At 39.2% G+C, this 27102-nt stretch overlaps 1 protein-coding gene across 2 annotated transcripts in view; it reads right to left on the reverse strand.

The window, feature by feature from the left end:
- The window catches only part of BZW2 (basic leucine zipper and W2 domains 2), a 58117-nt gene that overhangs the window by 21209 nt on the left and 9806 nt on the right, over positions 1-27102 (reverse strand). For both annotated transcript variants that reach the window (XM_039549484.1, XM_039549485.1), the window contains exons 2-5: positions 16290-16354; positions 9624-9800; positions 8581-8684; positions 5403-5468 (exon numbers count right to left, since the gene is read on the reverse strand). In XM_039549484.1, coding sequence (XP_039405418.1) covers positions 5403-5468; positions 8581-8684; positions 9624-9800; positions 16290-16347 — 405 coding nt within the window. In that variant the 5' untranslated portion in view covers positions 16348-16354. The remainder of the gene's footprint in view (positions 1-5402; positions 5469-8580; positions 8685-9623; positions 9801-16289; positions 16355-27102) is intronic.

A 27102-nucleotide genomic window follows, 5' to 3' on the forward strand; every position in this document is an offset into this window, starting at 1 on the left:
TAACAATAATGTTTTCTTAATGTGTTGTTAGTGATCACAATATAGGTGATGGGAAAAAGAGGTGAGACAATAAAGGACAGCTTCATTCAATGCAAAAAGCTGCTGATTCCATCAGATGTTTGCTTACAAATCTACCATCACCACAGAAGAAGGGGAAAAAAAAAAGTACTGCAGATACAAATTTCTTGAGTTAAAAAGAATTCTCATATTCTTCTTCACAAGAAAGAAGAAATGGCACCCCTCCAAAAGGGTGTCATGACCTGCTGTAAGGACACCCTTTTTTCTTTTCTAAATAAGCAATAGATGCAATTAAAGCAACACAGCTTGTTTTGATAGAAAATTCTCACCAGGTTTTCACATTAAGGGTGTTTCTTAATTACCAGATTCTACCCATACCAAGGGACAGAATGTTACACATGTCCCTGTCCTTGCTTGTTACCATGGTCAGTGAGAGATCTCTGAGATATCTAAGCAGCTTATCAACAACTGTAAAGCTTTCTGAATGCAGTGATGTTTTAAAAATCCAGGTAACTAATGAAATTATTAAATCTCATGCAGTATTTTATGAATAGTTCTGCTCTGCATCAGTGAACAGAACTGAAAAAAACCTCATTCATACGGTAGTACTTACGTAATAACATTGGCTTTAAATTACAGCTTACACAGGCCTGAATGACTCAGCCACAGACAAATCACTCGGAATTTTTTTCAGTGGGCTTCAGCCAAATACTGCAAGATGCACTTTTAGCTCAAAAGAACAATTATGAAACTACAAAATCTCAAGGTGTAATTTTATTTCAGCAAATTGTGACCCAACCACAAAATGTATGAAAATTTGGGATGCAGAAGAACGGAATTATTATTTCTAAATATATGAATGAGAAACAAATGGTGTGCTTTATTTCCAAATGCAGCAACTAACTGGTGTGTATAATGGTGCAGGTGGAGGAACTCCAGGGTCACATTATATGGAAGACCCAGAACATTCTTACAGAATTTTAATATAACCCTAGGGTAAACTGGAAGCCTGTGGATTTAAAGCTTTCTTTATAAAAGCTTTATCAATAATACTGTACACTAAAATGAGATCTGCACAAGAAAAAAAAAATCAGAATTAGACCTCTTTACTGGAAGTACTGAGACTGATAATAAAGAGGAAACAGCTTCAGATTCCTGTGTACCCCACTTAAGTCTTTTTTCTTTTGCTTCTATATAAGTGATAGATGAGGATTTTGATTAGAAAGTGGTCACACCGACCACTTTAACGTGACAGACCAGGTTCTGACATACTTCTGAGCTGTAACCTCCATTAGGTTTTATCAGTAATGTGTAGATCATGAACAGTTATACATATTCATGTCAAATTTGAGCCAGGAAAGCAAGATAGCTGCAAAGCCGAACTTAAAGCTGCAGTCCAAGATGGAGATGGATTCTATGAGAAGGACACCAAAAAATTTATCAACTCTAATTTTGAGAAATCTGTATTTGTTCAAATGTTTTAGGAGGTCTGAAATCACACGTCTATGGAGTTTGAAGCCTCGTCTTCTTGCCCTTCCTCTGAAACGCTCTCCTTGCAAGTCTCTTAGCATGAATGTGGTTTCTGGTGTTCTTGAACTGCACTTCCCTGCAGCATGTTTTGAACAGAACCCTCATCTTATACATACCCCTCCCTACTTAAAGCACTGTTGATGCTACTAGCCTAATTTTTGTTTTACTAATATTTTTCAAAAGAAGCTCAAACTTGTCCTTTTCTGCTGTTTAAGGATACTATTCTATACTTTCCAGATATTGTGAAATAATATTTAGGGGGAGACTGGGTGATAGGAAAACCCAAAAATCTTTTATAAACCCATTTTAAAAACATGAAAAAGAACAAAAGATTCAGTTCAAAGATGCTGTTTCAGATTTTTACTGCTGATTAATTTAAGCACTCTCCTTTTATCATCACAATTAAAAACCTCAGCAAGGAAGTCACAAAATGTCCAAGACACTTCAGAGTAGTTCCCAACCACCCACGGAACGTTCTCCAAGCTGATACTTCCCTGCTGTTAGCCAAGCACAGACATTACTGCTTTTGTTAGACACAAACTGATTCCAGGAATGAAAAGGGTAGCTCTGGCTCGCAATTTTGTATTTCTATGATATCTATAAGAACTCCCAACTATTTAAACAGAAATTCAGAATACCTAATAAGCACAAGACCAGACCTAATGGGATGTTCCACACTATTTTTGTCGTTAAAGTCTTTTAAGCACAAATTCTGGGCATAGAAGATATACACAAGTACACACATGCATGCAACATTAAAAAGCACACAAGAAAAACAAGGGCTTCTCATCACCTCCTGTGATCTGGAAATCTTGAATGGTGAAAATCAAGGAACTCTACCCACACAGGGAGTGTGGCATCTTTTTATGTCCTCATTATCTGAACTGGTCTGCTGCTGACAGTCTGTCACATCTGCAGACAGCACTGAATTGTCAGCAGTGGGGAAGGCAGCTAACAGAGCAACAGATATCTGCTGAGTCTTGACTTTAAGCTGACTTAAAACATTTCTTCTTACTCCCCATTTGATCTCAGAATGTTATTGTCCTCTTATTTCCTAGTTCCTAGCTTAATTTATGGTTCTTTGATCAGGAAAACAGGAACACAAATAACAGACGTCACAACATCTCCCAGTACTTGAGATGTCCTCTCATGACTCAGTAATATTTACCACTGTTAAGACAAAAAATAAATTTATCTGTATCCCAATTTCGATATTAAAAAGTTGATATAGAAAATCACTTAAACATGCAAACACACTAAAGAGACAGATAGTAACTGCATTCTTCATCCTCAGAAATACGTATGTAGAGAAAGATGAACACAAGTTTGGAACTTAAAATTTTACTGAAATTATTGCAACATGTCATGGGCCTATGCCAGTACACTGGGCCATGCTCATATGAACTTAAGCTGCCTACACCAAACACAGCAAGTGTGCAGTGCATCTAAACATCTTTGTCTTCTGTTTAAATTGCTTGCACAAAATAATTTAGATGTGAAACTTTAGATATATGGTTTTGCTTACGCCATTAGAAAAATGAGTAACTGGAAATTTTGAGGAGAGAGAGTTAAGAAATAAAACAACTGAAAGCTAGAAGCAGAGAAAAAGGGGAAAGATGGTAGAAAATAATGTCCCAATGACAAAGGTGTGATCTAGATGACAAAAAGCAAATACTTGTGGAAATACTGCTACCTAAGATAATCTCTCTTGAAAGAAAAGTCCCACTGACACCATCTGCTTCTTTAGCATGAAACTGCTGGTATTGCTTTGTTTTTTTTGGCATGCCTTTTTCTGTGAGAAGAGCTGTTTTCCCCCAGGTGCTCTATCTGCCTAATGAGTCTGCCAGAAACATCACTTTCACTGCTGGGACAGTGACCCATGAAAACATCGACGAGTCATTTCTCATACATACCTAACCACTGACTATGGCAGTAACACCTTCTGGAAATACAAATGTATCTATCTTCTGGCCCTCCACGGGCAGCCACTCCTGTATCAGTTACAGCACGCAGGGATTAAAGGATTAAGTAGTTAAAAACCCTGCAGCCTCCTAAGTGAGAAACAGCCACTTTGTGGGTTCACACAAGCAGGGGGAGGGAGAAGGTAAGCAAAAGGCACCTTCAAGTAATCCTCAGGGGTTTTAAGGGCAGTGGCAGTGGAGGTGCAATACACGGTCACAAACACCCTCACAACCACCTTCCTAGTTTCTAAGTCTCTAATAAACTGGATTAACTGAGGAAGAGGATATACCTGGCGTCCCCAGAAGCCACACCAAGATTCATACCAGCACCATGGGTGACAATGGAAGGGCAGATGGAAAGATTTCCCCACGGCCTAGGACCACTGTGCAAACTTCATCTCATGATTTGTCATACAAGATGTAGTCTGACACTGAAAACTATCCAAAAGCATGTACATAAAATTGAGGTTTGCAGTCTGCAAGATGAACAAGCCTGCTCTGATCCCATGTTGGCATGGCTAAGATGTTTCCAATGGCTTTCAATGAGTAGCTTGGCTCTAGTCACACCGCACCTCAAATGACAGCGTTCTCTCAAGCTGGCATGTGGTTAAACTTTGTATCAGAGGCACTTGTTCCTTAACTAAGAGTTAAAATTATTAGGTGTTAACCAGTCTCATCCTGTCACTAAGAGTGCAAAGTGAATTTTTGGAAACTTAAGAGGATGCAAAGCCAAGCACGTTACCGAAATGAGCGGAGGCAGCTTGAATTGACATGGCATTTGCTTAATATGCTGAGCACGCTCTGAAACTTGAATGCTGTGAGTCAGCGCTTCTCATGTCAGTGATTATAGTAATTAACAGCAGGAACATTAGATTTGTGTGGGGATAGAGGTAAATTTAGGTCTTTAGAATGATGTACTGAGTAATCAGCATCAGTTGATAGGCATGCTGGCCACAAGTGTAAAAATAATTTCCTGTATGAGCAAGAATGTATAAATCAGAGCCAAATTAATTCAGCTACAAGAAGCGGTGGTGAGGTATCAAGCTCCAAATGTGCCCTCATTTGACCCTTGCAGCAACCTTTCTAATGTTTAAATAAGAAGGAAACACACTTTTATGTTTAACAAACATGATACTTTAGTCACAGACAGGTTTTACCAGTATCAGCATGCCTGTTAAGTTACAGGACAGTACAGTGTTTATTACTTATTCAGGTCGTTAGAAAAAGATGTTTATATCTGTTACTAGGAACTCAAAATAGACAAAATAAATGTGTATTTTGTTTTTCAAACATTTTTACCCTGGCTTCTCCTGTCTCCTTAGAATTCAGTACCACAAAACAAAACAGTATCCACAAATAGCCACTACAGTCTAACAGGCAAATCCTGAGCACTCTGTCACCGGTGAAGACTTTCTCTTACACATTATCTGTGGCCTCAAATACAAAACCACTTGTGGTTAGGATTCATTCCACAGTGCAGGAGTGATTTAATACTCATACATCAAGAGACATTCTATATAGCAGATTTGCATTTATTTTTTGAAAAAAACCACAGAGAGATGTTCTATTTGCAGGACCGTAATACCACTTCTCATTAAGAGGTATATCCCAAAGCATATCATAGTTCTGCACAAAAAAGTCTGGAATAAGAAGGTGAGTGTGATCAGAGCAACCAAAGGAATCATTAATTCAGAAATACTCTACATCAAGCGCTTCCTGCAGTATTCCCACAGAGCTGAACTTGCAGAATAAAGCTGCCTCCTGTAGATTCTATCCTCTTTTCCAGTAGAGCTAAATAAAATACCTAACAGCACCACATTCATACATGTACAATTATACTAGATACAGAGTAAAAAACATTAGCATTCCAGTAAAGACTGCCATCAACATTACCTTTTTGATTTCATCTTCAAATGCTTTCTCCAGATATTTGTATCTCCTGATAAGTTTATTGAAGACCTAAAGATAAACACAGATTAACTTAAGAAGTATAACAATTGCAGCCATCTTTCTTTACAAAAAAAAAGCAAAGGGAAATAAGCAGCTTCAAGAATGGTATTTTTGTAGTGTTGTCTGCCTCACAGAGAGCACAAAACACCCTTCTCTCAATTTTGTGATTCTTGCTTCATAGAGCAATGCTTGAATTGGAGAATTTATAGCAGTTTGAATCTTTTCATATTTCTCAAATTTTTTTTCCCTACTCTACTTTTCACCCTATCCATAGATAAAAGCAAGGCAGAGGAGGAGGAGGAGGAGTGTAACTCGGCACCCTTCCCCTAATAATGCACCCCTGGAGAAGCTCTCAGCTGTAGGCTGATGCAGTGAGGCAGTCAGCATGCTTCAGTAGATGCAATATCTTGGCAAATCAACGAACAGAAATGTTTACAACAAAACACACTACTGTCAGAGAAAGAGGAAGAACATTTGCCAAAGCTTCTACAACAATTATGATTTTGGAACCACTTGTTCTCCAGTTTTGACCATTTGTTTCCCATCATGCGACCACAGATTATGAAAGCAGAAGCAGCCCAGGTGCAGAGTTCACTCAAGGTGAAGAAGGAAGAGGTAAGAAATAAAATAAACAAATCACCGCTTGCACTGCTGTACAAAGGCACACAGCATATGACTCACTGTCACAGGTAAAAAGGTTTATGTGGGGAACAACTGACATTTTTGCCACACTGGATGGGGGAGGAAGGAAAATTAGGTTTAGAAAGCTTCAATTCACTTTCCAGAATATAAAATACATCCAAACATCCTAACCGCTAGTATTTTGGCTCAGAAAAACTGGAAAAACCAAGTTGTGGCCGTGATGAGAGGTAGAGACACACAGAATCCTAAGAAAAGAAGATGAAAATGTAAGCTTCTTGTTAATTCCAAAAAGAATTCCGTGTATTTTTTTTAAGTCTCTGTAAATTACAGAAGTATGACTTCATATGCAAATAATCTGCTAAAATATCAATACTAACTTCAGTCTTTTCACTTGAAGACTTTTCACTTTTAATTTTTTCTGTGACTAAATCCACAAAAAAACCAGCCACGCTACTGGTTCATTTGGGAGACAGAGTAAGAAATTACCTTCTAGGTATCTTCTAGATAGGAAAAGGTCTAAATACTATTTTAGACTAACGCCACATTTTCATAATACAGTAAGAACTCTATTTTGCATTATGCATGAAAAAAATGACAAGGTCAATAAAAGGACACATCTCTTCAGGCATTAATTACAAAATGTTGATTTATTTTGGTTTGAAGTGCAGAGAATACATTGAAAATTCCACTCCTTCAAATCCTGAAGCGAAGCCTTCCTTTCCATCTTTCAATATGCAATCTTTTACTTTAAATTGCTCCTTGGAGGACTGGCTCTGTCAATTTTTGTTCAAAAGATTATTAAAATATTAAAATTCAAGAAGACAGAATCAATGCCTTTACCAATAACAGAGATCTTCCTGAAGCAGAATACCCTGTTTTTAAGAGATGATAAAGCTGACACACAAGAAGTATTGACCCCCTTTCCAGAAATAAGTATATTTCACTAATTTAGATTATTAAAGATATTTTTTAAAGGAGCTTTCTGCTATTAAGCAAACATTTTTTACCAATGCATATTTTGATGCCAGCACTCTTTAAATCAACTATGCACCTTTCCAGCAACTTATCACCCTAGACACCTTAGCAGGGACAGCAGCTTCTATGCTTTTAGCTGCTGTCTTCAGCACTCTAATAATAAGTAGCGATTTAAAAAGATAAATACATGCTTAATTAACAATACAGTTTTGACATATGGGAGTTGCAAGGGTATTGCATTTTTATGCAATCCTACTGGTATCCAGAATTGCATGGTGGCTTTGAACTTTCCATAGAATTCTTACTGTACTTTCTCATATAATTATTATCTTCCATTAATGAGTTATGCAAAGTTAGCTTCTTTTCAAGAACGTGTTAGGGTTCATGGGTTTTTTGTAATAATTTCACATAGGCCTATTTATGCAAGCCATATTCCTGCAGGAAGAAATTATACATCACATACATAGAAGAAATGAAAGCTCTTGAAATATATGCCCAACTCCTAACTAGTTATGCAACTAAAGGTTGGAGGCGTGAGCTTTATATTTTTTGTCATTCATATACTTCATAGAATTGTTTAGGTTGGAAAATACCTTTAAGACCATAGAGTCCAACTGTTAACCCAGCAGTGCCAAGTGCCACTAAACCATGTCCCTAGGCTACCATATCTACAGATCTCTTAAATATCTCCAAGAATGGTGACTCCACCATTTCCCTAGGCAGTCTACTACAATGTTTGACAACTCTTCCAGTAAATAAATTTTTCCTAATATCCACCTAAACCTCAACAGGCACAACTTGAGGCCATCTCCTCTTATCCTGTCACTTGTTACGTGGGAGAAGAGACCGACTCCTACGTGGCTGCAGCCTCCTGTCAGGCAGCTGTAGAGAGCAATAAGGTACCCCCTGAGCCTCCTTTCCTCCGGGCTAAACACCCCCAGCTCCCATAGCTGCTGCTCACAGGACTTGTGCTCCAGACCTTCTCCAGCTCCACTGCCCTCCTCTGGACACCCTCCAGCACACCTCAGTGTCTTTCTTGTAGTGAGGGCCCCAAAACTGAACACAGGATTCAAGGTGTGGCCTCACTACTGCTGAGTACAGGGAAATGAACACTGTCCTGATCCTGCTGGCCACACCATTGCTTATAAAAGCTGGACTTCTGATACACTTCATGTGTTTCTCAAAATGTGGTCATATTCCAGTCTGCACACAGAAAAGGTCAACAAAAATAAAAAGGGTGGTGTCTAGAAGTAGACTCAACCAACGGCAGACTGTGATAAGCAAGACTGCTTTTTGTAAACAAAGCATTGCCAACTCTGATCAGATTATTTTAGCCATCCTATTTTCTGACCTAAAATGTATAGGTTAGGACAGATTAATGATTAACTGGATTTTCAATTGGTCTGTAGCTAGCCTACTGCAGCCTAGACAGTCTGCAGATGTTCTTCTGTAATCTCTTTTGACACATAAATGGAAAACAGTAATCAGCTATGCTTTTACTGACCTGAGCATAATTTCGGATGGCATCGTGATCTTCATCTGCAAAAAATACACAGTGGTTGGTCATCTTGGTCTTGTCATTGTCATCTATGCGTGTGCCTCCAGGAGCTATAAGAAAGGAGAAAAAAAAAAGGCAAGGAATGATTTCTTACTTTAAAGAATAAATCTAGTAAGTCTTATGTTAATATCACTGAGGCAAAAGGCCAAGGAAAGAGTTAGCAGGGGAGAGGGAGAAACAAGGGAGAGGAGAGAGGGAGAGACAGACCAAGCTTTTCTAATCTGTGGTGGTACCTGACAGAAGGGACACTTGGCTGATATGCTGCACCATAGATCACACAGTCCTCACAGGACTGAGTGATTCAGTTCACCCTAAGGAATCTCAGCTGGTCTTGAGAGCACTGAGAGTGATCAAATAAGTACGGGTTGGAGCACAACCCTTACATACTATTTTAACTCTTACTTTAGCTGTTGTTTCCTGCATTACCTCAAGTCTTACAAAAACATCATTTCTTCTCACCAAAGAGCAGGAAGCAGGAATCAAAGCAACATGACCAGTAAAAGGAGCTAACTTACTCAAAAATGAAGAGGAAAGTGAAAAGCGTGTTTTTGCCAAAAGCTGCCACTGATGCCTTGTAGAACTGTCCCCATGAACATCCACAAAGCACACCTCATTATCCTTCACTTCTCTCAGCTAGCTTTTGTTGCAACATCTACAAAGCAAGATTTGCAGCAGCGCTTAACCTGGAGTCTGTATTATACCTTTTTATGCTAATAAATCCCTCTGTTTCCCCTAGTTAGCATCTCTCTCATTCCCTTTGCTATTGCCATTATATGCTGGTTTAGCTCAGACTGAAGGCTTCTCAGAGCAGTATCCAGCAAGTACCGAGGTGTTACTGCACGACAAACAACAAACAGTGCTATGATATGAGATGCAAGCAGTGAAATTGTAATACAGGTTATAATTTCCACTGTAGAGGATGACAGCATCTTAAAAGAAGCAAGCAAGACTGATCGCCAAAATTCTCTGTCAGATACTCTGCAGGTTACCTAACATGCTGCCAGCTACCAAAATATCAAAGAGTGTGTCAGCATAGCGGCGATAATCAAGTCGTGAGCCTGCTGCATCCAGAAACTTGGCTATAGCCTCCAGGTCACTCCCAGCTTCATTGAGGCCTTGGACAATTGTATCCCTGAAGACTGTGGGTTCAAATTTCTCCTTTTCATCTGAAACAGAGAGAAAGAAGAAGGAGAGAGACAGTGTCAATTTTTAAACTCATTAAAATCCTGTATCAGTCAGCAATTGAAAGGACCGTGGCACCTAATATATTCTTCTCATTCTGGTCAACACATCAAAAGTTTGTTTGGCCTGTATCATTTCTGGAAACTCTGCAGTTCTGCAGAAATTCTGCAAACCAAAACACACACAAACATATGGGAATAAATAAATAGAGGAAAAGCAACTATTGAAATTGTTTTCAAAATTCATACTCTTCTCTTGCTGAAGATACTATCCCATGTGTATAGCACTGTGCACTGCTAAATCTGAGAGCAGAACAAAGGCAATGCCAAGCTATGTGTACATAATGTCATTGTATGAACATTTTGTTTTTCATCTCTTGCTATTTTTCTTCTAGCAAGTATGGTCACATAGCTAAAATGTTTCAAAAAAACAAGCCTTCAGGAAAAAAGGAGATTGAGGTATTAATAAAACTAGTTTTTGAATAAACATTTAAGACAAGGCAATGCAATGTAACAAGAATTTTTCTTTTATATTCACAGACCTAAGCAGCATTAGGAACACAGAAACACAGCACTGACACTGCATTTTCTACAGCTGTCCCTTGCTGAATTCAATTAAGGCACAGCCTGACCCCCAGACAATTTCCCTGTGTCAAGGTCATTAGACACAACAGACATAGTTGCAACCTCCAGATAACTCTTACCTAGGTTTACCCACACCTCCTGCTGCCTTTTTGCACACAAAGTTAACAGCTTACCATGGCCACTTGAAGTTTCTTAAGAAAACAGGCCCTGGCTTTATATAACGGCACAAACGAAATGGCTGTTACTGTTAAAATAACTGAACTTCAGAAACAAAATTGCAAGCTGTTCTGGTCACTCAAAACCCAGGTTTGTTATCACCTGCTGACACAAACATTGATACAAGTTCTTGAAAAACCAAAAATATCATATCCAGAGGAACAATCCAGAGATTTTTATTTATTAAGATAAATGAGGACTGGTTAAATTTCTGTCTAAACATGTGCTAATCCAGTCTGAAACATGCCAGCTGCAACTCTTGCAGGCTTTTTGTGACAAGAGGTTCTGGCCTTTATGCATCCTCTGGCTGCAGGCTTCTGTTCCCTGCTACTCATAGTGCAGCTTTTCATCCCAGGCCTTTAACAAGAGGCCTTGCTTCTTAACAGCCTCTCTTCCCTAATGTCTTCCCTCCTGCCACAGTACTTTAATGGCAATTAAATAACTATTTCACAGAAAATTCCTACTTTTGATAGCTTTTCTAGTTCTCATACAGAAAAGCTTTCTCTCTCCTCTGCTGCATGTACCCAGGGTGCACTCATTCTACTATCTTCAGCACCTCACTTGCACATTCTCCTCCACTTCCAATGCATGCCCTTCCTCCATAGCAATTGCACCTGGAAGGCATAAAGCAGTCCCTTCCACTCAGTGTCCCAGGCCACTGGGAAGCTCAGGTGACTAGTCAACTTGTCCTTCCAAGGAGCCTGGCAGCTGCAGTTCAAGGGCTGTCTCTCAAGCACTAAGCACTGGAAAACGGCAGAATCCCCTTATTTTCCAGAAATCCTCTGCTATGCCTAGCTTTTAGTGACTTATTGTGTCTACTACCCATCTCCACAGGATTGCGTCCCCATCCCCCAAACGTGACCTCCTCAGACCAAAACTGAGACAACTCCACGGACACCCATACATATGCTCAGGAAACTATCTGCTCCCAGCTCTGGATCATCCTGAAGTGATGCACACAACTATAATGACAAACTAGATTCTCCACTACCACGCTTCCACAACCCAATACACTACTCAATATGCCCCTTGTCTGGACTGCAAATGATTTCTTCCCAGGCTTGTACTTCGCACCAGACCTTGGAGACGTTTGGGCTCCCAGCTGTGTTATGCCGACTTCAGCTGTGATGAAAACCCAGAGTCTGTGTTCTGAGGAACCACCCCTCCTATCTGCAGGGCACGGCCATCAGGGACAAACCAGAGGGTTGAAAGGGGGATTGAAGAATGTGCCTTTGCTCTGAGCAAATGCCTATAGAGAAGCACACTACTGGAATCCTATCCAAGCCACCAGACCTGTTACCAAATACTCAGTTGCAGCTCTCCTCAAACTTGACGTACAAAAACCAACCCAAAACAAGGAACAAAACAGCCAACCAATCCACAAACAAGCCAGTCTTTTACTGAAAAAAGTACTTCAGTATGTGTACTTCAGGCAGTTTTATCTGTGCGCAAGAAACACAGTTCCACCCATAGACAAGCATCTGAGTATAATTATTCTCTTTGGGATTGCCAAATAAGTATGCATTATTTGAAGGCTAAAAAAAAAATGCTTGAAGACATCAACCAGCGAGAAGACAGATTTTTGTCTTAAGAGTTAAAAAAAAAATCTGTTTTACTTTTTCAAAGGTATTTTGCCTAAAAATTTAAGATGTTCACATCTAAACTGGAAGGTATTATATGCTTGGTATCATGGGTACACGGTCCTCAGTGCAAACACAAATACCATGATTAATATTTCTTAGCTCTTTTAAATAGATTCTTCCCCTGCCCCAGAAGTCCGCTTCTCATCTGTAGTACCCTACTATTTTCTTGTCTATCACAATCTAAAAATTTACACAGGAACAGGAGGTGAATTCATTGCATGAAAAACGATTTTTAATTTTATTGAAACATTTTCCTACCAAGCTAATTTACTGAAGAGGAATATGCTGATGTAGTACAAGAGGGTGAGTAAGAAGCCATCACCAACAAGGGGTGACACTCTGTTGAGCTGTCAAGTGCAAAATTACTAAACAAGCACAGCTCCAATCCTGGGCTAGCAGAGGCAGGTGTAGCTTGCAGATGTGATGCACACAATATCCACTGCAGCAGTGCTATACACAGCTTTTCATTTTCATCATGTTCCCAAATCCGTATTTCCTATCTTTTGCTTCTAAGAAAATCACAAAGTACATTCATAGCCCTGTCCTTAAGAATTAATTTTATCTCTTCATCAGAAGGCCCACAACTGTAATTCTGTGGAAGAAAAAAGATAACATGAAGTAAGAAGTGGGGCCAAACAAGGTAACGTAAAGGTGTTAATATTGACTTTTTATTAGATAATTTTCTTCCTGCAAGTACTATGCAGCATTTCGCTTAGCTTATTTTGCACCGTTTTTTTAACTTTTATTAACCCTATATTATGTATACCATGGGAATGAACCTAGGTATCAGGTATTGCCTGTCAACTTACTTCAATGTGCATTATTTGATCCTGTTAATGCTTTGGGAAGCTTTTTGTCCTGTAGGTATTTGTCAACTGTCTGGACACATAAATTTGCCTTACTACCTACTGGCATTTTTACTACTCCAATTTTCCCTCTTCCATTTCAGAAGACACAAAGAGATTCCTTTGCATGCATGCATTCAGTCAATGCACTCCACATCCCATGTATCTGCTCCATAAACACAAGTACTGGCCAGACACCAACTACTGCTGACCCTCACTGAAAAAGGAATATTCAAAAGGTACAGAGATCATACCAAAAACTATTTTATTTGCCTAGAATGATAGGAACTATGATATGCTTCCTTCCCTTGGAATGTTCTTCCCTTAACAGCATCATTTTTCTTCCTTCAAATCTTTCTAAAGTGATTTGAATGTCTGCCACTATATATGCTGCAGGCAAGGCTTATTCCTTTCACTTGGTTAATCAATATAACTAGAAAGAGTGAGATTTACCAGCTCCTCCTTCATGGTCCTCTCTCTCAAAGATATTTTAGACATTAAGTGCACTTTCAAACTTTAAATTAAAAAGCACTGTATTATTCTTTTTTGCTCTCTGAAACCTCAGAAGTTGTTCACAACCCATGATTAGTTGCAGCTAGCTGACCAGTGATAAGAGTTCATACAGGCAATTAATTTTATTAGATGCCTGACAGCAGTGCCACACCTCACGGAGACGGCAGAGCTCCAGGGATCTGCAGAAGGGAAAAAGGAGTATCATGGGACACAAATGGGTAAAAACAAGCGGCTCACTGTCCCCAGCAAATGCATGTTTCAGACCCCCTACATGCCTGCCTGTTACCATAGAACAGTCTCTGAAAACTGAAATGTCACAGTCAAACCACAGCTACTGCACTCTGTCCTACCTGGGTGACATTTCAGGACTCCCTCATATACTGAAACTCAGAATAAAAAAACCCTAATAGTATCTTTTAGTCTTAAGGCAAAGACATAACAAACAACCTGTGACACTGCTGTGATACAAAAGTATATGGAAACATAAGGGAATAAACATACTTGGAAGCCATTTCTCTTCCTCAGGCACTCCGCCTCTAGAAAGAAAAGTATCTACAAATTTCTAAGCAGGATATTAAAATATTAAGGCAATCAGGATGACCACGTTTGAAGAAGAGATTTTATGCTTTGAGTACAGAAACGTTTGCATGCTAAAATTTCTATATTAAAGCCACTTAATATCCACAATCCCATTTAAGTAACCTCTCTCAAAAGAAAAATCCCAACCAATCTTTCAGACCACCCTCCATGTCATTTCCTTCTTCCATGTAGTCAATGAGTTATTTAGGGCTACTTCCAATCACTGCAAACAGAAATCCAAGGGATGGACAAGAATTACAAATCAAATATCTTTACTTATTCTAATTATTGCTTGCATTAAATAGGAGTCAAAGACCAAATCTGTATTAGGACAGACTATGCCAAACCCAGTGGAAAACATAACGTGAAAGTCTCTATGAGAGAGACAGAACATTTTCTAAGACAAGTTTATCAAATAACATATATAACCATAACTGACTGACCTAGACTGAAAAATACATGGGATCAATCCAGCAGTGTGCATGTCTGAGTGCTTTTACTGGCTGATCTGACAGACAGATTTCTTTAGGGATTGTTAATTCCACTCCTCTGGCTGTGTTTATATGGTTGTGAGTTAATGCAGTGTATAGCTCCCACTGCACAACGCTCTCAACCGTGCTGATAGAAAGTTAATCCCACTAATTACTGGAGCACCATGACATTTAACTACAAACAATACTGGTTTCTTTTTTAATTAGTTATCCTTACAAACGCTGCATGTGCACCATAGGAAAGACATTTTGCATTGAAGAGACTGTACCAGTGAAACAAATTGAAGGAGTGCTGGGTGCAAGGGAGGAAAGACAAGAGAAAGATGGCACTGCTTTTTAACATGACTGAAAACAAACTATTTTGCAATTCCTATCTAAGCTTCGTGATCATTCTAGATCTCTAGACACTGATCACTCAGCTCTTCAGACTTGTGATAGAATTTGAAATTTTCTGAGAAAGTTTACCAACTCTTTTTGTTTCTCTCATCCACACTAAGAAGATGCTCTTATTTACACTTTCTGTCACAAGACATTTAGACAAGGTGTTAACTTTTGATCAGAAACAGGAAAGTCAAGATGGGAAAAGTCTGTGTCATGACAGATAGGAACCCCACCTGTGCCTGCTGTAAAAATCTACTATTATACCAGCAAAAAATCAGATCCTTCTTTTTACAAACGAGACTTCTGTTTTTGTTTTTTTGGTGGGGGAGCAGGAAGGGAATAAAATAATTAATTACATATATTTTGTCTCTCTGCCTCAAACTGTTGGGCATTCATCCCAACCACCTAAACCACAACAAATGGATTCTTAGTATGAGTGAGCACCTGCTGTGCTAGAATACCTGGCTGGTCAGTACAATCAGCACCACTCAGCTTTCCTTAAAAATTGATGCTGTACTGTACTTAATGAAACAAACTGCTGGTCATGTTTACAGAAAATCAGTATCACAATGAGTACAATATAACTCACATAATTGTTTTACTTTAACAATTAAAAAAAAGACTACACCAACACAGGAGAAATAAATTTTTGTGGAAAAGGGAGTTTCTGACCTCCTTCTGACCCGAAAGCAGGGCCAGCGAGATGATCTGACCATCTCATGGAGAAGGAAGGTGAGAAAATTCCTTTTTTGATATGAAAGGTTCACTTACAGGCATGGCATTGATTTGAGTCAAAGAAATAAAAATGAAAACCAAAACAAAAAAGCCCAGACAATTTTCTTTACACAACTTTTAAATAAAAGCTCATATTTTGCTTTCTTAGTTGAAAAGGACATTTTAAGAAACACCCAAACCAAAAATCTAGCAAGTTTTCTTCATCAGATGTAAATATACTATAAATTCATTTAGCATCTAATCTTTAACTGAAGCTTCCACAAGACTTCATAGCTAATTAAACCTGAATTTTAAATAACGTCCTAGGATATATAGTGAAAATAAAATAATTCATAGAGCTTAGTTAACAGTAACATCTTCAATCTTAACATGGCTGAAAAGAAGGGGAGAAAAACCCTTTAGATGAACTTTCAACTATTCCACCTGCTCTATTTCTAGTCATTTTAACAAAGAGGAAAATAAAGCAAAAAATGTAATGCAACCTACCCCTCTTCCTAGTTTTGAACCGCTGGCCTGTTAGCACCGGCTTCTGATTCTTATTCATAAAATTTCTGGAGAAAGAAAAAAAGGGAAAAATATTTATACTCTAGCATTTACGGACAACAGTTTAATCTAAAGGCAAAATAAAGACTCGGTGTAGCAAAACCCCAACATGTGAAAGGTAAAGAAAGTTCTTAACACATATTCAAAGAGTAATTCATATTATCTTTAAGATGAAGAGCAATGCAATCCAAGGATAACTTCAATGAGATGTGTTTCTCTTAAAACCTGGCTGTTGGCGTCTCTGTAAAAAACAGTGAAGGTTCAAAACCAAATGGCAATGAAGTCGCTGCCCTTACTCCTGGGGCAGAGCCCACACAGCTCATGGGGATGCTGGGGATACAAAAGCCACTAAAGCAGAGGACTGGGAACCATCCTGGTGAGGCTCAGCATGGCACAGGTCTCACCCTCTGGCACGTTCACCAGGCAGACAGATGCCCAGGGTTACATGCTGTCCAGCTCCAGACAAAGCTTTGTGGTCTAACCACAAAGACACTGCTTTAACCATCAAATTCTAATCAAATGTTTCTTACAAGCATCACTGTATCTTAGTAACTTTTTGTTCTGAAAAGCATGTGGGTGTCGTCAAAATAATAGAAGATAAACAAATCCCTTGCCCCATCAACTTTGTGCATAAATACAGAGTGAAGGACCTACCTGGCACATCATACAACAGCAAAAAATACTGGGCTTGTATTACTTTACAGCAAATCTCAACACATGATGGCAAAAAAATTGGGAAGTGATACTATATGAATGCCATTTTATCAAAAAAAACCCCAACTATTTTTAAGCTTTGGATATAATCAGTTGCACCACACAAAATGCAGCTTACCCAAAGAGTAGCTAAACCAAGAGGTGAATGCAAACAGCAGCAAGTAAGAGGAAGCTTTGAAGCATGTAGGAATCACCACAGGTCATCCCCCTCTCCTGCCCACAGCATGTGCCAGCCCTGAGACTTGGAGGCCACCTGCTTCACACCCTGAAGGCCATTAGGTCACTGTTACATATTATTTGCTTGTCCAAAATAAGGCCTTCTCATGCAAGACTTTGAGCATGTTCTGCTAATAACTTTAGTTTTACAAAAATCTGTATTATTTGTATTTCCTCATTGTGGACTCTGCAGGTCTAGTTTAGAAGTACACAGATTTGCCAACATGCTTCCTACCACAAATGAAAATAAATTCAAGCCCCATGGCTGAGAAAGAAGCCATCAACCACACGTTACATCCAAGCAGTGCCTTCTCTACTACTGGAAGTTCACTTAACTCTCCTAACAATGCTCCAGCTATACAATACATTCACATTCACCAGACTTCTAGTGGCAGCATCCCTAGCTGGCCACTTTTGCAACATTTCAAATGTTTTACTTGGCAAACCACTGCTTTCTAGTCTAGGTTTACCACTTATACACAGTCAAAAACTGCGCATGCGGGCACATGAACTGGAAATAGCCAGTAAAGTTCAGAGTCAAGACAGGGTTTGCTTCCTGTAAGTCATAAAAACACAAATATGCAACAAGCAATTCAACTGAGATTCACACTCATCATCAGTGAGATTTAAAGCTGCAGTTGTAACAGACCAAGGAGCTTTTTGAAACAACTGCAACACTAAACAGCCTTCTGGAAAAACTATTCGTTCATCTGCAAAGAGAGTTAAACATGGCAAACCATGGTATCATGGGCTTTTTCAAAGTGCTGTAGGATCCAAAAGTGCCTTCACAGCAAAGCTCCTAAGGCTCTTTCCCCTGATGAGACAGCTTGGTGTTAAAGGAACAGAAGGTGCTTTAAAAGTTAATTAGGCAGATAATCTAGCAGTCTACAGGGATAAGCAACAGCCTAGCCTCTAGCCAGTGACTGGCTAGATTTGACATAGTCATCTGCTTTGTCTTTCTGACCTTCAGTTATTTGTAAAGAGAATGATCTATAACATTCACTCAGGTATTTTTGATTTGTTCTTGTTTTGCCTGGAGACCTTACACCTTGTTTTGAGTCTAAAAATGTTCATTTCAAGAGATTGCAAGAGAAGCCCATGAGGTTTGCAAAGAAAGGGTCAAGTGAACCACACATCAGGTAAGAACTGTAAGAATTAATCTGCTTTCCACAGCTCTTCCAGAGCACAAACAAGCCATCAGGCTGGGGTTGACAGTGCCACTTCCTTAAGGAACACACAAAAGCCTTCAATCCAGCACACTGGTACAGTTTCCCAGTTTCTATAAAAGACAGAAACGCATACACTAATTTTCTCACACCAGACTTCTTTCCTTTGATGCAGTGTACTTTTAAGCTGCAAAAAAGCTTGCATGCACCTGAAGCTCAACTGTGGATTTTAACTGTTCCCTGTGAACATAAAAGATGTCCTTTAAGACAGCTGGGAAAAAAACTTTTTAAAAAAACAGTTAAAGCAGGACTCACAACTTGTAGCAGATTTAATGACTAGAAGTTCAGTTCAACAGAAGAGACTCTTGAATAGTTAATTACTAGGAACACAGGATATGCCTTCTTCTATATTTAGCTTTAAATGTACTGTGCTTTAATCTGCTCGAGTGAGGGTCTGGCTTTATAAGGTACTGCCTCAAGCCGTGCCCAGGATCTTTCATTAAGAAACTATCTTGAGACTGAGTAAAACCAACCCAGTGATCTATACAACAATCCAGAATGGAATCAGCTCCTGAAAATGAGATTTTAAAGTGCTGTTGCTATCACAAGAGGTGCCTGGATAACAGTTTAAAATGTACAAAAGTGAATGCAATGCAAAAACTGGTTTTTTTTATCAAGAAGAAACTAACAACAGCACAAAAGCGGTGGCTGAAGGTTGTAAATTCAGGGTGGCAGCACATAAACTTGCACAGCACATTTGACTGCCTCTCAGGTGTCACGTAGCTGTAAAACTCTGAAATCACACACGACCTTCAACTGTTATATACATTCTCCATTTTGAAAGGTACAGGACCTGGGCAGCTCAAAGCCAATGGCAAATTTCTGGAACAGCTGCTAGAGAAGTCGTAATGTTTTCGGCAGAGTAAGGATCTTAAGACAGGTATGGGTAAGAAGGAAATAGCCTCCAAAAGAAAACCCAAACCACCAGTCAAACTTATACCTTGCAGCCCAGCATCCTCCAGGATTCATGAATTTTCACAGGAAAGCAAGCGAGAGGTATGGAAATGACAGCTCACTCCTTTCACAGACTCCACTCTTCACCAGAAGATGGGAGAGACTCAGCAATGGTATTATTCTCGATTTACTGCTCAATACTCAAGCAGATGTCAGAGCAGTACAGAACCTAGCACCACACTCCACAATGGGTTCATTTTCCATATAAACCACAAAATGTCTAAGCCTGCTAATTACTAACTTGCAACTACAAAATTCATCAGAAAAATTTAAAAAATGCATGACTTTGAAGTTTACCAAATTCCACTCCCAGTCTTGTTAACAGGCTTGTATAAAACAGATCCATACTTTAAAAATTCATAAACCGGTGAGTTGGCATATTCTCCTGAGACTGCTTGAAGTCCTAGAGCTAAGCTTTCTTTAAAGCTGCTCCTCATTTTCTTGCTAAAGACCCTAAACAGTTAAAACTAAGGGACATCTACAGTTGTAGATATCCAGACATATATTATACAGCAGTTCCTCTAATCAACCAATCCTTCTCACACAATTAATAAAAACTGTAAGAATTTTAATTAATAAATCCAGCATTAATTAAGAAAATTAATTTATAAAACCTGCAACAGATGAAGTAAAAGTTACTTCACCGCTTCAGCAAGTATGAACTTGCTTAGTAAGTTACAAAAACGCAGTCTTTTATCCATACCACAGGGAAATTCTTATGATGATTAACTCCTGAATTATTTAAAGCCTTGGTAAGGCTGAAACTTCTACCATTTGTTCTTGAAACCATATTGCTTAAATTGAAAAAAAAATACTGAAAACCTTTATTCAAAGCAACACTATTTTTCTAAGCATCATTTTACACTTTTAACCAAAATAACAGAATCATCTGAGATTCTTCAAACATTAACATGCTCAGATGAATCTGTGAACAGTTGCTTCACAGCAGCGAAACTTCACTGCCCTAGTTACAGAGAGAAGGGAATCAATGCCAGACAACGTAAGAAAAAGAAGGTTTTAATAAAAACTATCAAGATTTTATGGCTGTGTGTGTGCAGGGCACTAAATACAGCCCACAGGGCAGGCAGTGACCCTTTGGGCAGCCCACTGGAGGAGGTGGGGTCGGCAGCACTGCTCCACAGGATGCTGCTGCTGCTGCGGGGACTGGCGCCGACAGCGTTTGACTGACAGGGCGATGGAGAGAGCAGCCAGAATACCACCAACACAGCACCACCAGCTTTCACAGGAACAGATGCTTGGCAGGAATTATTTCCATCTCCTTCTCTTGCTGAGATACCATGTAAGACAGGGGCATTCATCTCAAAGGCAAATAAAACAGAAGCATAGATGGATAGAGTTGCTATGAAGGAAACATCCCAACCCACATATCAAGGGCAATCTTTTTTTTCACCCCAAAGAATATCCAGGACATTAAAAGGCTTTACTGGGTCTTTTTTATCCAGCAATGTTATTGGGTGTTTTTGTTCTCTCACAGTTACAGTTCCAGACTTAGGGTAAAGAGGGTTTTCCACTTCTTTCAGCAGCAAGCCAAGAAGTTATATTAAATGCAAATTACAGAACTTGAGCAGCATAGAGGAAGAGCTGCCCTTGCACTTTTGCCAGAGAGGAAACATGTCAGCATGCAACCAGCAGCTGTCTCAGCTCTCTGGAAAGGCAGCAGACAGCTAAATTATGAACTAACAAAATCTGCAGGTGGAAAACTTACAAATCATTACCAGTAGAGAGGAACAGAGGAATGTAAGGGGAAAAGAAAACAAGAGCAGATGCAATGCAGCCACTGGTTCTCACCAAATCCTCATCAGGCTTCCCATTTTCCACCGAGACACTGCGCCCTTTGTTCCTAAAACATAGGTATTCTTTTAAGAAGTGACTAATAAGCTGGAGGTCTGTAAATTCAACTACGGCACAAATCACCAGGAAGCCCAGTACTGGCAGCCAGGTTTATCTTGCAGACTTGCCCACAGAGGCACCAGCACAGTTACAATGCTTATGAAACCTTTAACCCAAAGGGGCCATTCATTAGGAACAGTAAAGCCAGAGCCAGGCTCTTGACACATTAAAATCCCTTTCCTGATTTTACAGCCTCAAGGGCAACATGCAGGGACAAAACAGTTAACGTAAGGATGTGCAGGGTAAATACAGTCAACATGAGGTTTTAATGTTTACATGAAATACGAATATTGCTGATCCACATGACCTGTCTTTCCCAAAAGAGCCTTCTAGAAGCTCTCAAGGCACTTAAATTTTTTAAATGTTTAATCACAGAACAGTGCTGGTCCACAGTAAAAAATATATCTACTTCAATAAAAGTACTTGTCCTTTATTAGCATGCCTAGTGGGAGAGAGAAAATAAAGAGATGAAACAAGTGGAATTGATTTAATTCTGCAGCAAGTAGAATTGAATACCTGAAGAAAATGAAACTTACCATACATTAAATAAATAATAAAAACCTGTGCTCATGCAAGATTCTCCAGGTATGAATTGGGCATGCAGCCTGTGAAGTTATCCTGGAGAAGAAGGAGGGGGAAGGGAAGCCACCCTTTGAAGCCACCTGAAAGGAGGCCGTAACCAGGTGGGGCTGGTCTCTTCCAAGTAATCAGCAGCAAGACAAGAGGAAATGGCCTCATGTTACATCAGGAGAGGTTTAGACTGGGTAGTAGGAAAATTTTCTTCACTTACAGCATTGTGAAACATTGGAATAGACTGCCCAGGGAAGTAGTAAAGTCACTATCCCTGGAAGTATTTAAATCATTTGTAGATGGACTTGGTAGACATGCAGACGGCACTTAAGGACGTGGTTTAGTGGTGGCCGTGCTGGGTTAATGGTTGGACTCAATAATGTTACAGATTTTCTCCAACAATTCTATGATGCTAAACCCAAAAAAAAAGAGAGGACAGACTCACTGAAGTCTGCACCATAAATCACATCACCTAACAGCTAAACTGGGATGCACAAGAAGATGTTTCTTGAAAAACAGTCAGAAAAACCCACTGCCACCAATGAATGTACAACCACACACTGCATTAGAGATTCACCTCACTGCACTTATTTCAGGAGAGTGGGTATTTCTTAGGTCACTAACCAAGAATTTCTACAGAAGTGGCTCAGATGCGTAACACTACTGAAGCACTTTCAATGCACTTCACAATGTCAAGAGAACTGTAAACTGAAGCACCGAGATAATGGACTTCTCTGTTGTGTCATCAGGAACCATATAAAAAATGCATGAGTCATGGCACAGTCAGTGAAAAAAAGAAAAAAAAAAGAGTAAAAAATTCTTAATAATTGACAGGTAGAAATACAAGTCAAGAAAATTACATCACACACTCAGGTTGACACACACAAAATGTTGTCTTTCAATAACAACATTTGTTCCAGCAACTAAAGAGGAGGAATTAGATGTAATTCTTTAAGAACAAGGTATTAGCAGGAATTTTTCTCACTGTTGAGAGCTCTCTTAGGTGCTGTACTCTTAACTGGAGTAGGCTGAAATAATGGAGATGGTGTGTTGCTACAGATCAATTCATATCCAATTAACATTCATTTTAAGGTAATAGCTAGTCATCCAACTCCAAGCTTGCATACCTTGCCAACAGGAAAACCTCTTAGAAAAAGAAGGGGATAAAAAGGATCAGGCAGAGATCGGGGTCAGGTGAACTGAAAAAACAAGTGGAAGACAGAATTCTTCCAAAGCTAACAAAGTTTTTTCCTTACACAAGACACCACTTTCAATGGACTGTGTAAATGCTAAAACAGGGTTCTTGAATTTGGAGACATTGGATGTCCTGATCATCCTGAAAAACACAACTGTCTTAGCAATTGCCATAGAGATGATTTTGTTACAGGAAAAATGGTGTAGCTGAAATTCTGCAAAAACATGACTGTAAAGGTACTGCAGCAATTTAGCTCAATCCTTCATTATTGTTTGGGGGAGAATTGCTGTAGCCACTCTTTACAGCACATTTGCAAGAAATCATTAATGGAGTTACTTTATAGGGTTCCCTTGAACCAGGTCTCTAATAAACCAATACATACAGGTATTTGGAAAAAAAATGTGTTAAAAAAAATACCAGAGAGTCTTCATTCCCAGGAATGAAGCTTGTAAGACACAAGACAACCCAATAACAGTACAGTAATGAAGGCAGGAAGATCAGCTTTCTCATGTAGAGTACCACTCCCCTGTTGAACTCCACCCTGCTTCTGTTTTTCTTTAAGGTATCAGCCCACTGAAAGTTTTTACAATGTTAACCCTACACATGCAATTTCAGTATCAACAATAAAATCAGAAGATGTGCATCTTCCATTCTTCTTGCTACCTTAAAGCTCTGAGAAGCAGCAAAAGCACTGGACATCACTAGTGTCTCCAGGACAAAGCACGGCAGCACTTGAAAACCAATAAACTAAGGGGCTAAGGTTAAAAATAAATAAATAAAATCTGTGCATTCTCCAGAAAGCAATGCCCCCCAGTTGCTAACAGTTTATTATTTCATGAATTAAATACAGTAATGGGAGAGGGATGTATTAATAGCCAGCACCTCCTACACACCTGCAATCGGTGAAGGCCTTGATTTTAACAGAACAACTGCTTTAAGCATTTTGAAGCAAGTTTCAATTCAGAACTCCCTAATTATTTCTTCAAAGCATGTGCAAGAAGTTCACCAAGATGAACACATGGTTTTTTACCTGAGGGAAGTGAATCAGCTTCCAGACATCTGAATTCTGATCTTTCTGGTACAAAGGGCCAGCAGTGAAAACACAAGGCTTTGCACCAGATCTAGCATTCCAAACATACCAGCTAGCACCGATTCTGCTGTTAGCAGTATTCAGTTGAACAAAAAAAGGAGTCTGCAACTGACTTGTGTCACTCTGCATCCCAAAAGCAGTCCCATATTCCCTGCGGCTCCTTCTTCCTCCTCTGAGCAGGTGAACATTTTGACAGAACATACTAGTTTTGGTAAATAAATTCCTGGAGCGGGGAATAGAAGCAGTCAATGCTTGGACTGCTTCAACATGCACACAGTTATTTTCTAGGCAATGATGGGTACAATTCCTCTCAGATCAAGCTAAGATAATTCTATGGCAATAGATACTGATTCACATCCAAGTTACTTGCTGAGGGGAAAAAAAACCCTAAAGGCCACAAACGGGGTGCCTATACAATCAACTGTTACACTAGGTGAGTCAGAAAATAACTATTACAGACTGAGCAGTCACTTGCTGCTTGGCAGCTCCCATACCAGCACTCTCAGCCTTACTTCAGAACAGCATTTCTTCACCTCTATGTGGAAACCTGAAAGCTCTTAGATTAATTCTTGGAAGAAGAGTCTATCAAGGGCTATTAAACACATGAATGATACAAGCTTCTACACTTGAAAATTGCTGCGAGTTTGACAGGACATAAAAGAAAGAAATATAGCACTCCCTTCTATCTATATTTTTATGCCACCACATTCTCCTCCCTCAACCTTATTTTTTTTCTTCTCTTTGTGTTTCTTTTCTTACATACCAACACTACAAGCCACTTCCAGAGATGAGACTATAGACCTAAGGCAAATTTCTCCCAGTAAACCAAGCTTTGATATGAGAAGGCTGTCTCTTACATCCACAAACACACAAGACAAGCATTACTCACCCATGACAGCACACTCCACTTTAGAGTATTACAACAGCACTGAGAGCTGGGTGACACCTGAGTAAGGTCAGGTTAGGAGGAGAAGTAAACAAAAATCCCAAGAGGACTATCCTGGCTCAACTTGTTGTATTACTAATTTTGCAGGAGGACTTTAGGTTTCTTCTCGTAAGATGAGGGAAAACATTCAAACCAGTTCTCTTCAGTGATGAAAACAAGAAGTCTTTGAGACATATTGTCATTCAAGCTACCTATTTCTTCCCAAAAACTGGGGACTCCCACCGAGAATACTGTCAAGACTGGTAATGGGAATCACATTGGTATTGTGACTGAACTGTGTATTGCAACTGCTTTGTTATGCGTAATTTAAAATGGTATGACATTTTCAGGATAATTTGTACTACTCTGCTAGATGAGAAATCCCATGTAACATCAACTATCTTCAGGTGAGGAAATTAGATACTAAACATCATACCCTCCACATATGGAGTATCTACAAGATGCTGGTCAGAGAGTATTGGACTCCAACACTATTCACACATCAGAACTGCAAGATCAGCTTTGGTTTCGTAACCAAAAGTTCAAATGCCAAGCAATCACGTCTGGCAAAGTTTCCTGTATTTTGGAATATCATACACAGACACAGTCCTGAAAATTCTCAAAGCACTGCATCTTCTCTCAATTTTGACAGTTCAAGTTTGCGTTTCTTAATCTTCTTCCATGCTATATCTAAAGATAAATGACACTAAATCCAAGACTTACCTGAAAATATAAATGTATAAAACCAAGAATATGTCTCTGTTGGTAATCCATATTCAGGAGACTTTGAAATACATCAAACTGAATCCAAATAATTCAGTCTATCTATAATGATAGTGCACTGCAGTGGCTTTATGAATGCTTTTAAAGTTTTGCTTCTCAAAAAGTGGTAATTATATGCAATTTTGATCATAATTGCAATCAGATGAAAACTTGGTTGTCAAAAATACATTTATATATACAGGTGGCCAAAATCTCAGAAGGAAGAAACATTGCCACAAAAGGAAGTCAAATAAAGCAACAATATAAATCACCCAAGGTAGAAAAGAAATGGAGCAACTAGCCTGTTGTGTCACTAATTTGTATCTATTTTCCAGTATTAGCATAATCTCCTAACAGCTTAATCACATTACAAGAAGCTAGTAGAAGTTACTGAGACATCTGTTTCACCCAGATGTAGACCAGAGCAGGTACATAATATTTTACCCCACTCCACCACAGAAGCAGCAGGCAGTGCTGAATACACTGCAGTGCTTTGTGCTCACGCACTGGTAATGGAAGCACAGAGAGCTGTCAGTCAGCTCAGTTCAATGCAAACCCCAGCAATTTAATTGATACTATTGGTTGTGAGGACCATTCCCTGTTTCACTGTCGATCATTTTAGAAGGCAATCAGATAAGCCAAAACCCCTATCGACTTTTCTTGACTAAACAGCCAACTGTCAGAACCCAAAAATTGGGTGTGTTTCACCTGCCTTTAAAAATGAATGATGACACCTAAGTCTGACCCTGCAATTCTTGCCTATTTTCACCATAAGGAGAAACATAAACATTCCCAGAAAATAGCTTATCTAAAGTATCCTGCTTGCCCATCTTAAGAGTGAGGTGGGTGAACAGCTTCACAGCTTCAGATTTAAGGGACTTTTTAGGTATCTGAATCAGATCAAACTTCACACCTGCAGATTGGCCATCTGTGTGAAAGTCTATAGCTGAGTGATATAAACATCTCAGGCAGAGTTAAGAATTTAGTTACCCACCCAAAATTAACAATAAGGCAATTAGGATTTGTATACTATTCAGTTCTATAGATAATTCAGTAGACCTGCTTGTTTATCTTTCTGAAATAATTCACAGAACTTTCATTACTGGCTGAGAAGTTTCAAAATCCAGCGTACCACAAATATGCTGAGAGCATAGTTTCAGCATCAGACCACAGCCATCCACCCACTCCCAACC

The sequence above is a fragment of the Corvus cornix genome, chromosome 2 (genome assembly GCF_000738735.6).
Source record: "Corvus cornix cornix isolate S_Up_H32 chromosome 2, ASM73873v5, whole genome shotgun sequence".
Classification (NCBI taxonomy): domain Eukaryota; kingdom Metazoa; phylum Chordata; class Aves; order Passeriformes; family Corvidae; genus Corvus; species Corvus cornix.